At 49.1% G+C, this 10,289-nt stretch overlaps 1 protein-coding gene across 1 annotated transcript in view; it reads left to right on the top strand.

Annotated features, from left to right (window-relative positions):
- Positions 1-8,605: 8,605 nt before the first annotated feature.
- The window catches only part of LOC132027658 (gamma-2-syntrophin-like), a 133,706-nt gene continuing 132,022 nt past the window's right edge, over positions 8,606-10,289 (top strand). The window contains 1 exon segment of the mRNA XM_059416421.1: positions 8,606-8,696. Within this exon segment, the coding sequence (XP_059272404.1) occupies positions 8,606-8,696 (91 nt within the window).

Below are 10,289 nucleotides of genomic sequence, written 5' to 3'. Positions count from 1 at the left end.
AAACAGGTGTAGGAATTAAAGTAGTGATATTGAAAAAACCATGATTTCTAAGAATACAGAGCCAAGTGGCACCTGGGTGGCTCAGTGGGTTAAGCCTCTGCCTTGGGCTTGGGTCGCGACTTCAGTGTCCTGGGATCAAGCCCCACATGAGGCTCTCTGCTCGGCAGGGAGCCTGCTTCCCCTTCTCTCTGTCTGACTCTCTGCCTACTTGTGATCTCTCTCTCTCTCAAATAAATAAACAAAATCTTTAAAAAAAAAAAAAAAGGAATACAGAGCAAAAAAAAAAAAAAAAAAGGACAGGAAAAAAAGATAAAAAGGATAAGGGATACGGAAGACAGAAAGAATTCTATATATTCCTATAGAAGAAATCAAAGAAATGGAACAGAAACTGTCATCAAAGTACAATTACAAATTTCCTTGGTACAGTATTTATTTCTGTCATCCTCAGAAATATACTATTGACATTCAGAATTTCCAAAGTAAATGGATTTAAAGACTTCAGGAATTCCTGGGGAGAAAAAAAAGTACATCAGTAAAATAAAATTTGAAAGAAGATGATGGTTAACTGAACAGAATTCACCTCACAGCCTCCAAGGGACCCTGGAAAGAGACTGTGACCTGGCGTGTGCGCCAGCTCCATTTGCCTCTTTTGTGTCTGGTCCTGGAGGTGTCATCAGGTTGGCTGAATGAGCTCCACGGCGCCTGGGCCTGGGGCAGAGCCTGGCCAGGACTTCATTTCTTCCACCCTCTGCTCCTCTGCAGCAGATGTGTGACTCCCATGCTGCACTCCTAACTGGCAAAGCGCAGTCCAGGGGGTTTTAGGGTCTTCAGAGCTGTGCTTGCATCACTACAATTTGCGTGAAGAACTTCTCACGCCCAACAAAAGGGCCCCTGGCCGCTGAGCAGTCGCTCCCCGTGACCCGTCTCCCCAGGCCCATGCAGCACTGATGGACTTTTGACACAGATCTGCCCATGGAGGACATTGTACCATAGTGGAACCACATAGTGGTCTATGTGACTGGCTTCTTTCCCTTATCACCATGACCTCAACAGTCGTCCACACTGTAGCAAGTTTCAGACTCTAGGTTTTATCATTGCAGAATATGTCCCACTGTGTCTCAGCCCATTCCCGGATGTTGTGGTTCTCCACTTTGGTGCTGCCACGGATAAGGCTGCTGTGGACATTCATGAGCAGGTAGCTGAGGGGACCTTGAGGAGGGCTTGCTGGGTGTCGTGGACACTCTGGCTTCAGCCTGTTTGAGGGATGGCTCAGCTGTTCTCCAGAGATTTCCAGCTCTATTTCGTGACTGTTGAAGTTGCTGGTCAGGTCTGCATCTTGGAGAGCTCGTAACGGAGAGCGTGTCATGAGGGTCACATCCTGACCAGCGGGACGAGAGACTCCCGCTTCTTCATGTCCTTGCAGAACTCACCAGTGTTCCTGCTAAAGAACTGACAGTCACTGGGTGGGTGTAAAGTCTTAATGGTTTTGATTTTCATTTCTGCAGTAAGTAAAAATGTTAAATAGCTTTCCATATGTTTATTGGCCATTTGCATGTTTTTCTAGGAGAGTTGTGTGTTCAGATCCTTTACTCATATTTTAATTGAGTTTGCTTTATTCAGTTATAAGGTCTTTAAAAATACTTTGCATGATACACTTGCAAATATCTTGCAGATATAGATGTGTGGTTTGCAGGAATATTCTGCCTCTGTGGGCTCTTTGTTTTCTTCATGGTATCCCTGACTGAGTTTTTATTTTGGTCTTTTTCTTTTGTCACGTATTCTTTGTTGTTTTATCTGATAATCCAGTACTTTTCCAAAGTCCTGAAGGATTCCTCCTATTTTCTCCTAAGATATCTATAATTTTAGTTGTCACTTTTTAAGTAAAGGGTCCATTTTGAGTTAAGTTTTGGTGTATAGTATAAGGAAGGAATACAAGTTCTTTTTTCTAGATGTGGATGTCCAAGGTGTCCCAGCAGCATTGACCAAAAAGTCTATCCTTTCCCCTACTGGATTGTCCTGTCCAGTCTTGTTGAAAATAAGTAGGTCACACATGTGAGGGTCTATTTCTGGATTCTCAGTTTTAGTCCATTGGTCTGTGTGTCTGCCCTTGTCCTTTTGTGATCTGTTCCTTGTGGGAAGTTTCAAAATTGGCAAATGTGAGTTCTCCAATTTTGTTCTTTGTCAGGATTGTCTTGGCTATCCTGGGTCCCTTGAATTTCCACATAACTTTAGGATCAGCTTGTCAGTTGTAGCAAAGAAGCCACTCGGGATCTTGATAAAGGTTGTACTGAGTCTGTAGCCCAGTCCGGGGATGGTCACCATGTTCAGCCTTCCCATCCAGAGGCATGGATTCTTTCCGTCGATGTAGTTCCTTAATTTCCTTTAACAGCGTCAGGTAGTTTCAGAGTTCTGCCTCTATTTTGTTAAAATTATTTCCAGTTGTTTTATTCCTTTTTTGCTCTTAAAAATGGAGTTTTCTTAATTTCAGTTTTAGATTATTCACTGCAAGTGAACTGAAATACAGTAGAGACACAACTGGTTACGTGCTAGTCTGGAATCCTGCCACATTTCTCAACTCATTTATTGGTTCAAATACTCTTTGGGTGGATTCCTTAGGTTTTCTGTTTGTAAGATGATATAATCTGCAAATAGGTGAGAGTCTTAATTTCTAATATAGCTGCTCACTAGTTCTTTTATAATTATTAAGCCTTTTTTTTTTTTAAGAGAAGTTTAAGACTCACAGCAAAATTGAGGGGAATTTGCACCTCTGCTGCTCACAGGTGTACAGCCTCCCTGATGCTGAACATCCCATCCGAGGGGACCGGAGGGGACCTCTGTTATGGCTGATGTTTATGGCTACTTCACTATCACACGAAGTCCACAGTTCACCTTAGGGTCCGTGTAGTGTCGTAAATCCTGAGTTTGGGCAAATGGACCGTGAGAGGTGCTCATTGTTAAGAGTGTCATGCAGAGTAGTTTCACAGCCCTGAAAACCTGCTGTGTTCTGCCCGCTAGTCCCTGCCCTCATCCCCAGAGAGGGCGCAGGAGGAGAGGGCAGGAGAGCGTGAGGAGCCCCAGGCAGCCAGTGCTCTTGGGCAGGCAGGCAGAGAAGGCAGGCAAGCAGGGGTGCAGGCTGTGTGTGCTCAGGAGGCCCGAGCCCAAGAAGCGAGGAAGCACTGAGAGGTGCAGTGCGGGGCTAGGCAGGACAGGAGCATGTTTGTGTTTTAAAATTGTTTGGGTGCCTGTCGGAGAGAGATGGGAGAGGAGCCCATTAGCTGCCAGGGACCAAGCTGAGCTCAGCAGACTGGTGTGGACCCTGCGCCAGGGCTACGCTATCGAGAAGTAGAGGCCCTCCCGGTGTTGGGAAGTCCTGCTTGCGGGTGCTGGTGCTGGAGGGCTGCAGTGTATGTGTGAGGGGGGCGCGAGGGCCTCTCGATCAAGGGATGAGGGGCAGAGGAGAGACACTTGGAGTAGAGCCTCCCTTTGCGTGACCTCAGGCGTCCTCTGCCATCACCAGTGCCGTGTGGCGTGTGACACCTGGGAAACTGACTTCTGTGCTCATACTCTAAGATGTGACATCTCGCTTGCACTCAAATGTTTAGAAAATGTTCAGAACAAAACTTAAAAGGATTATTTAAAGGCTCACAGGAGAACAGATTTTTAGAGCAGATTACAAAACAGAAACTGTAAAGAATCAGATGGAAAATTTGACTACATTACAGTGAAAATATCTACATATACATAGATATATTTTTACCTTTTTTCCCAAAAAAGACAGCAGAGCTAAGCTTAACTGACAAACCAGATGCTGGAAAAGCGTGTTTTCAATTAATAGACAAAGGATTTATTTCCATATTAGGGAAATAATTAAAAATTAATTACAAAACACCCAGTGGTGTAGACAGGAAATCCAATGCCCAGAAATCTCCGAGGACAATAAACGTGGATGAGGCTCTGGTGGCTCACGGGGACAGGGGAAGGGCAAATTCTCATGAAGGATGAACTACTTCACAGTAGTTCAGTGAGATTGAAAAACAAAATAAAAACATGTTATTCCCAAATATTGTATCCCTACTGGGTTGCTGGAAACTCAAACGCTACTTTGTAAGTCTCTACGAGCGTGGTGGGGAGCAGTCTGGCTGGAGAGTTGAAAATGCCAGTGCCTTTCAATGCAGACAGTGCGTTTCTACGCGGGTACCCAAGACGTCCCCATGCTCTTGAGCAAGGGCCCGTGTCAGACTCCCCGTGGTCACATCATGTGAAAACCAAAATGTTGTATGTGGCCTAGGAGCCAGCCAGTGTCTGTTCATCAAGGATCAGAGCAGAGTAGTTCCTGACAGAAATCGCTCCGGATGACAGTCCGGGAGATTGTGCACGCAGGGCACGTCCTCAGTGACGTGCCCCTACCCCGTGGGGATGTCATGTTCTTGCCCCGTGGGGATGGCATGTCCCTGCCCCATGGGGATGGAAGGACCCTGATCCCATGGGGATGGAGTATCACTCGGACATGAGAATAGATAAAGTGGGTCTTGCTCTGGTCACACGTCTACACTGAGGCGGCCGTGTGGATGGCAAAGGTAGTTCTAGTACCGCCTCCTTCCTGAAATGTTAAGGTCATGTTAACTACTGTTAGGAATTTATTTGTACATAAATATGTGGTAAAAGTATAAAAACTGTCATTGGGTGGAATATTTGTTACTGTGGTTAGCTCTGAAGAGGAAAGGGAGTTGGCTCCCCAGACGCGCTTTTGAAGGAGTGTATGTGCAGGGCTGCCAGCGTGACTTGGCTGAGCGTCTGCTTCTTGATTTCGGCTCAGGTCATAAGCTCACGTCACACACCAAGCCCTGGGCTGAGCATGGGGCCTGCTCCAGAGTCTCTCCTCCTCCTCCTGTCGTTTCCCCCGCTGTGTGCGTGCTCACTCTCTGTTTCCAAAGAAAAAACAAATATAAAAAATAACAAGTATGTATGCACATACACACATACAGAAGTGTGGGCACACGGAATGTGAATGTCTGCACATGGAAAGATGTGAGATGAACAGGCAGACGCAGAAATATGTGCATGCAGGGACGTGAACACACGCGTGTAAATTTATGTGTAAGCACAGACACGAGGGTACATGTATGCAAGTATTTGAGAGCAAATGCACAGATATGGAAGTATAAGTACATACACACAAGTACTTAGAAACATACCAAAAGTATACAAATATTTCTATAAGTAAGGATTATAAAGTAAACATATGTGTGAATTAAGATTATGTACATTTTGTGTTGGACATAGAGATGCACAAAGTATTTTATTTTTAATAAGTTTTTTGCTTTAATTCCAGTGTAGTTAGGTGCATAGAATGTTTTACATTTTGCCCATGAGCTTACACACACACAAAATAAAGGAAGTCAGTGGGCGGATTTTTCATTAGAATGTTCCGGTTCTAACCGTGCTCAGCTCTTTCCCAGCTAACTCTGCCCTCGCCAGGTGAGTGCTGTCCTGTGGGTGGTGCCAGGCACTGAGGTTTGGGATACAAAGCAGGCTTCTAGGAATGGCAGATTTTCAAGTAAATGGTATCTTGTATCTGGTCAGTCCTTTCAAATCATCCTCAGCCTCGGTGTGGCTGGAGTGACCCAGCCGCTGGCCGCTGGACTTTGCACCGACCCTCAGGGCTCTTCTGTATTTTCTGGTGTTTGGCACCCACAAAAATCTGTATGTAGATATGCTTTGGCCAACAAGTTGGCCACTTACAACTGGTAGGAATGTAATGATTTAACGATGAGGAATTCACAGCGATGTTTAGAATCCTGATTTCTGAGGTAGCTCTTAAGTCCTGGGGAGATCAGAGTGCAGGGGGAGGGCTGTCCTGGGGAAAGGGGAGCGTAGGGGGAGGGCTGTCCTGGGGAGAAGGGGATTCAGGGGAAGGGCTGTCCTGGGGAGAGGGGGTGCAGGGGAAGGGCCTTCCTGGGGAGAGGGGAGTGTGGGGGAAAGGCTTACCTGGGAGGAGAGGCAAGGACAGGCAGCTATGGGGGCTGGACTGTGACTTGGTCTCCCGGCTGCTGCTACAGGGTTCCCCAAGGGTCAGGGCCCACCCCGCAGGAACACCTGCTTTCTGTGGTGAACACGGAGGGTCTCATGGTGGCCAGGATGGGCTGTGCTCAGAGCGGACCCGAGAATCCGCACAGCAGTAGCAGGGGACACTGGTGAGGAGAGGCTGACCCGCGGGAGGCTGGGGAGGCCCCATCCAGTTCCAAGTGGTCTGTGCCCTGGCAGCAGACTTGACAGGTGGGTGCACGGCCCAAGGTGAGTGATAGTCTGATCATGGCCCGCGAGGTCACAGTGGTTCTGCCACATAGTGATGGGAACCCTGCCTCACTATGCTGGCTGCGGAGGAGGGTGTCTGTGATGTTACCACTGATCAGGCCTGTAGGTGTGACCTCAGTGTTAGCCTGCTGTCCACCACCAGTACTGACCACGGCAGTCCCAGGGACATGAAGAGACATGCTGTGTGCACTCCTTCTGAGAAGCTGAATGTTCTGTGTGAATATACCCTGAGCCAGGCGGCTCTTCGCGGTGGGCTTCAGGGCAGTCCGAGGGAGGCAGCTCTCCACGGTGGGCTTCAGGGGAGTGGCAGTGAGGTAGCTTAGTCTGGGCTTACAGTTAGACGAGGGAATCAGACTGAATGCTGGGCGCCCAGCTGTCCACTGGACCCACCCGCCACTGGGCGACAACGACAGAGCAGAAACCCATAGGTCAGAGCAGCGTCCTGATCCTGAGCGCCGACTAGGACGTGCTGAGCCGGGTCTGGGTCCTTCCATCTGTGACTCTGTGACTGTGTTCCCACTGGGAAGCAATCATTGGTCTTCTTCTGACATTTTATAACTGTTGGCCTGGATGTTGTGTGCAGGGGTGAGTGGATAGGAGGCAAGCCAAAGCCGGTGACAGGTGTAATCCCTCTGTGGAGGGGTGTAGTGGGAAGGGCAGGGATGAGCTGAAGGGGTGAAGGCATTGTCCCTAGCAGAATGCCAGGCTGGAGGGGTCAGTGTGGCACCAGACCCCAGAGCTTGTCCAGTGGCTCTGGGAAGAGGGGGAGAAGGTCCATATCCTTATAGTCACCCAGCAGCAGCTTGTTCGGACTCTCCTGGCTTTGTCTCAGTTAAGAAGATATCTGAGCATGGCAGTGCTGTGGGTCCCGGAGGAGTGATGGCTCCAGGAGATGCAGGGGTGGTCGTCAGCACCCAGACACTGGAGCCCTCCACGGGTGTCACCTGGGGGCAGTTTGGGGGATAGTGTGTCTGCAGATGAGCAGCAGCTGCATTCCACATCCACTAACCACCATGCACAAAGTCTGGCTTCCTTCATCCACACGTGCAGGTGCCCCCTGGCCCCACCTCTCATGCTGTCACCGGGGGTGGGGGACGCCGCCCTCCTCAGGATCCCCCATACAGCAGAACCTGTAGGGGTTACGGGAGGGGTTTACTCTAAGAAATAGGCTCATGTCATGACAGAGGCTGAGAAGTTCTCCAAGATCTGCCCGGATATCTGAGAACCAGGACAGCCCCTGGTGTAAGCTCCATATTGCGTCGGAAGGCCTGAGAACCAGGGGAGCCCATGGTCTGGTTCAAGTGTAAAAGCAGGAAGAACTGATGTCCCAGTTTGGAGACCACCTGGCAGAGGAAGTCTCTCTTGTTGTACAGAGCATTCCCTTCTTTGTTCTGTCAGGCCATCAGCTGATCGGATGAGGCTCACCCACACTGAGGGGAGCAATCTGCTTTCCTCAAAGTCCACTGATTTGAAAGTTACTCTCATTCAAAAACATTTTCACAGGGCGCCTGGGGGGATCCGTCAGTGAAGGGTCAGCCTCCAGTTCAGGTCAGGGTCCCAGGGTCCTGGGATTGAACCCCGCATGGTGTGGGGGGTGGTCCCTGATCAGCAGCGAGTCCACATCTCTCTCTCCCTCTGTCCCTGCTTGTGCTCTCTCTCTTAAAATAAACAAACAAAATTTCTCTTAAGGAAGAAAAATATGTTTCACAGAAATATCCCAAATAATGTCTGACCAGATTCCGGGTACCATGATTCAGTCAAGTTGTGCACAAAATGAACCATCACGGGGGCCAGGTGCATATGTGAGTTGGTTTCTGGGGACAGAGAGGTGAGGCGAGTTCGCCGTGGTGGCCCCGTACTTCCACGGGGAGACAGGACACCCTGGAGCACCTGGGAGGTCAGGGTGGGCTCCCTTCATGGGAGGGTGGGAGAGGTGGGCAGGGAAGGGTTTCTCAGGCAGATGGAGTAGTGCGTGTGAATGTTCAGAGGAAGGAGCAAGTGAGGTCATTGGTAATTGGGGGCCAGAGATGAGGCTTCATAGGATCTGCCAAGAAATTCAGACTCTGCTCAGTGCAACAGAGAATGTCATATGCAAAGTGGGATTATTGGTTGTTTCAGTGTGTTTGAGTGCATTTTTCAAATACCTATAGGTTTGGTTGTGATACAGACAGTGTTGCAGATACTCCAGTCCTGGAAGCTGTGAGGTGGGTGATGTGTTCATCGGAACAATTTAGGTGAGAGGCGATGCTTTGAGTTAGGAAGGTGGCTGTGAGATTCAGAAAGTGGAAAGATGGAGAAGCACCAGGGCCTGGCTGATGACGCAGGGACATGGGGCAAGGGGCTACAGAGTGACCCCCAGGTGTCTCACTTGGGCCAGGATGGCAAGTGGCAGGGCCAATCTCAAAAGCATGGCCAGCAACCCCCCAGTCTGGGGTTTGAGGCTGGTTCTCCCCCGCTCCTATGTCTGTGCCTTTTCTCCGAGCCTGACGCTCGGTCACCAGTTGGTGACACAGAGGAGACCCGCTCCAGCAGATGGCTGCTGGGCTGGGGACTCGTGTCGCCAGAGGCCCCCCGCTCCAGGAGTGACTCACATGTACGGGAAGGGTGCAGTTCACAGAGTCACGCCTCAGCCTCTCTGTCCATATGGGGTCTGAGCATGCTGCAACTGTGTACCGAAGACTGTGATTTTTCTCCAAATTTATATTAATGATTATTTTCTAAAACACAGAAAAGTTGAAGAACGATCCCAGTAAATGCCCATATACCCATTACCCAGTTTCCATAACTGATGTTTTTATATGTTTTCTTCATGTACGTTGTGCGTGTGCTGCGTACATCATGAGTTTCAGCCCCAAACCCACAGCCTGTCCTCCCATCGGGCTGTCTGTCATCACAATCTGAGTTTCTCAGTTGGTTAAGGGAGGGACTCCTGGACCTCTCCCTCTCTGTCATTCACTGTTTACCAACACTGTTTTGTCTGACGGCATTCGCATTGACTGGGGTCCTCCTGAGTCCTGTATGCCCTCAGGTCTGGCAAAGTGACTTCCTCTTCCATGGACCAACAGCCCCCCCACCCCCCCTCCATGAGAGACATGCTCGAGTTCCTCTTGGAAGGACAAGGTCAGCGCTTCTTGCTTGTCCGGAGCCCTGGGCTTCGGTGGCAGCCGTCGGGACAGGATTTTCTGCTTCTCCGCTCCTCTTTCTCCTTAACTCTCTGAGCCGCGGTCCACACGCTGGGCTGTGCGTTTATCTAGTGTGTTCCGGCCTGTTACCGGGCCCGGCCGTGGGTGGGGAGGCTCCCACAGCTCTGCAGGCCGCCTCCTGGTCTCAGCACATGCCCCATCTCTGGGTCGTCCTGTTCTGACACTGCCAGATCTCAGGTTGACCCTTGTCACTTCTTTGAGGGACCCAGAAATGGACCCCCAAATCTCCCAGGAAGTTGCATTTGCTTTTTTTACTGGGCTTAATTGAATATGTAGAAACAAACCTTCCAAGACAATGGACAAAGCAAGACAATGTACTTTTATACTGTCAAGACTTTCACATCTCACCCTACAGGACTTTTGCCTGGATTTGCTTTTTCTTTTCTGTCCCAGTGAGAATTGTGAGTTCTAGTAATCCTATCATGCTGGCGCGTTCACTAGTCCCGTGTGTACACAAATGCTGTCCGGATGAGGACGCCATAATCTCGTGGGGAACGATGAAGCGGGGTTTTGCAGATTTCTCACTGTCGAACTTCAGAACATCTTCAGTTATGAACAGACAGACCAGTGTGATGGGCTCGGTTTTGTGAAGCTGTTCTGTTTGTGGTCATAGTATCCATTTAACAATCAGCTTCAATATTTAAATTAGTTTCTAATATTTGGGTTTTAGTATTTTTCTTTTGACTTCATTTAATTTTTGAAAATGAAAGCCTACCTCGTGCACAGCTCAGTGCAGAGTAAAGGAGCACCAGGGAGACCTCACGACCCCCA

This window comes from Mustela nigripes, chromosome 12 (genome assembly GCF_022355385.1).
Source record: "Mustela nigripes isolate SB6536 chromosome 12, MUSNIG.SB6536, whole genome shotgun sequence".
NCBI lineage: Eukaryota > Metazoa > Chordata > Mammalia > Carnivora > Mustelidae > Mustela > Mustela nigripes.
The sequence above is the reverse complement of the archived record's forward strand: the minus strand, read 5'-3'. Positions and strand labels throughout refer to the sequence as shown.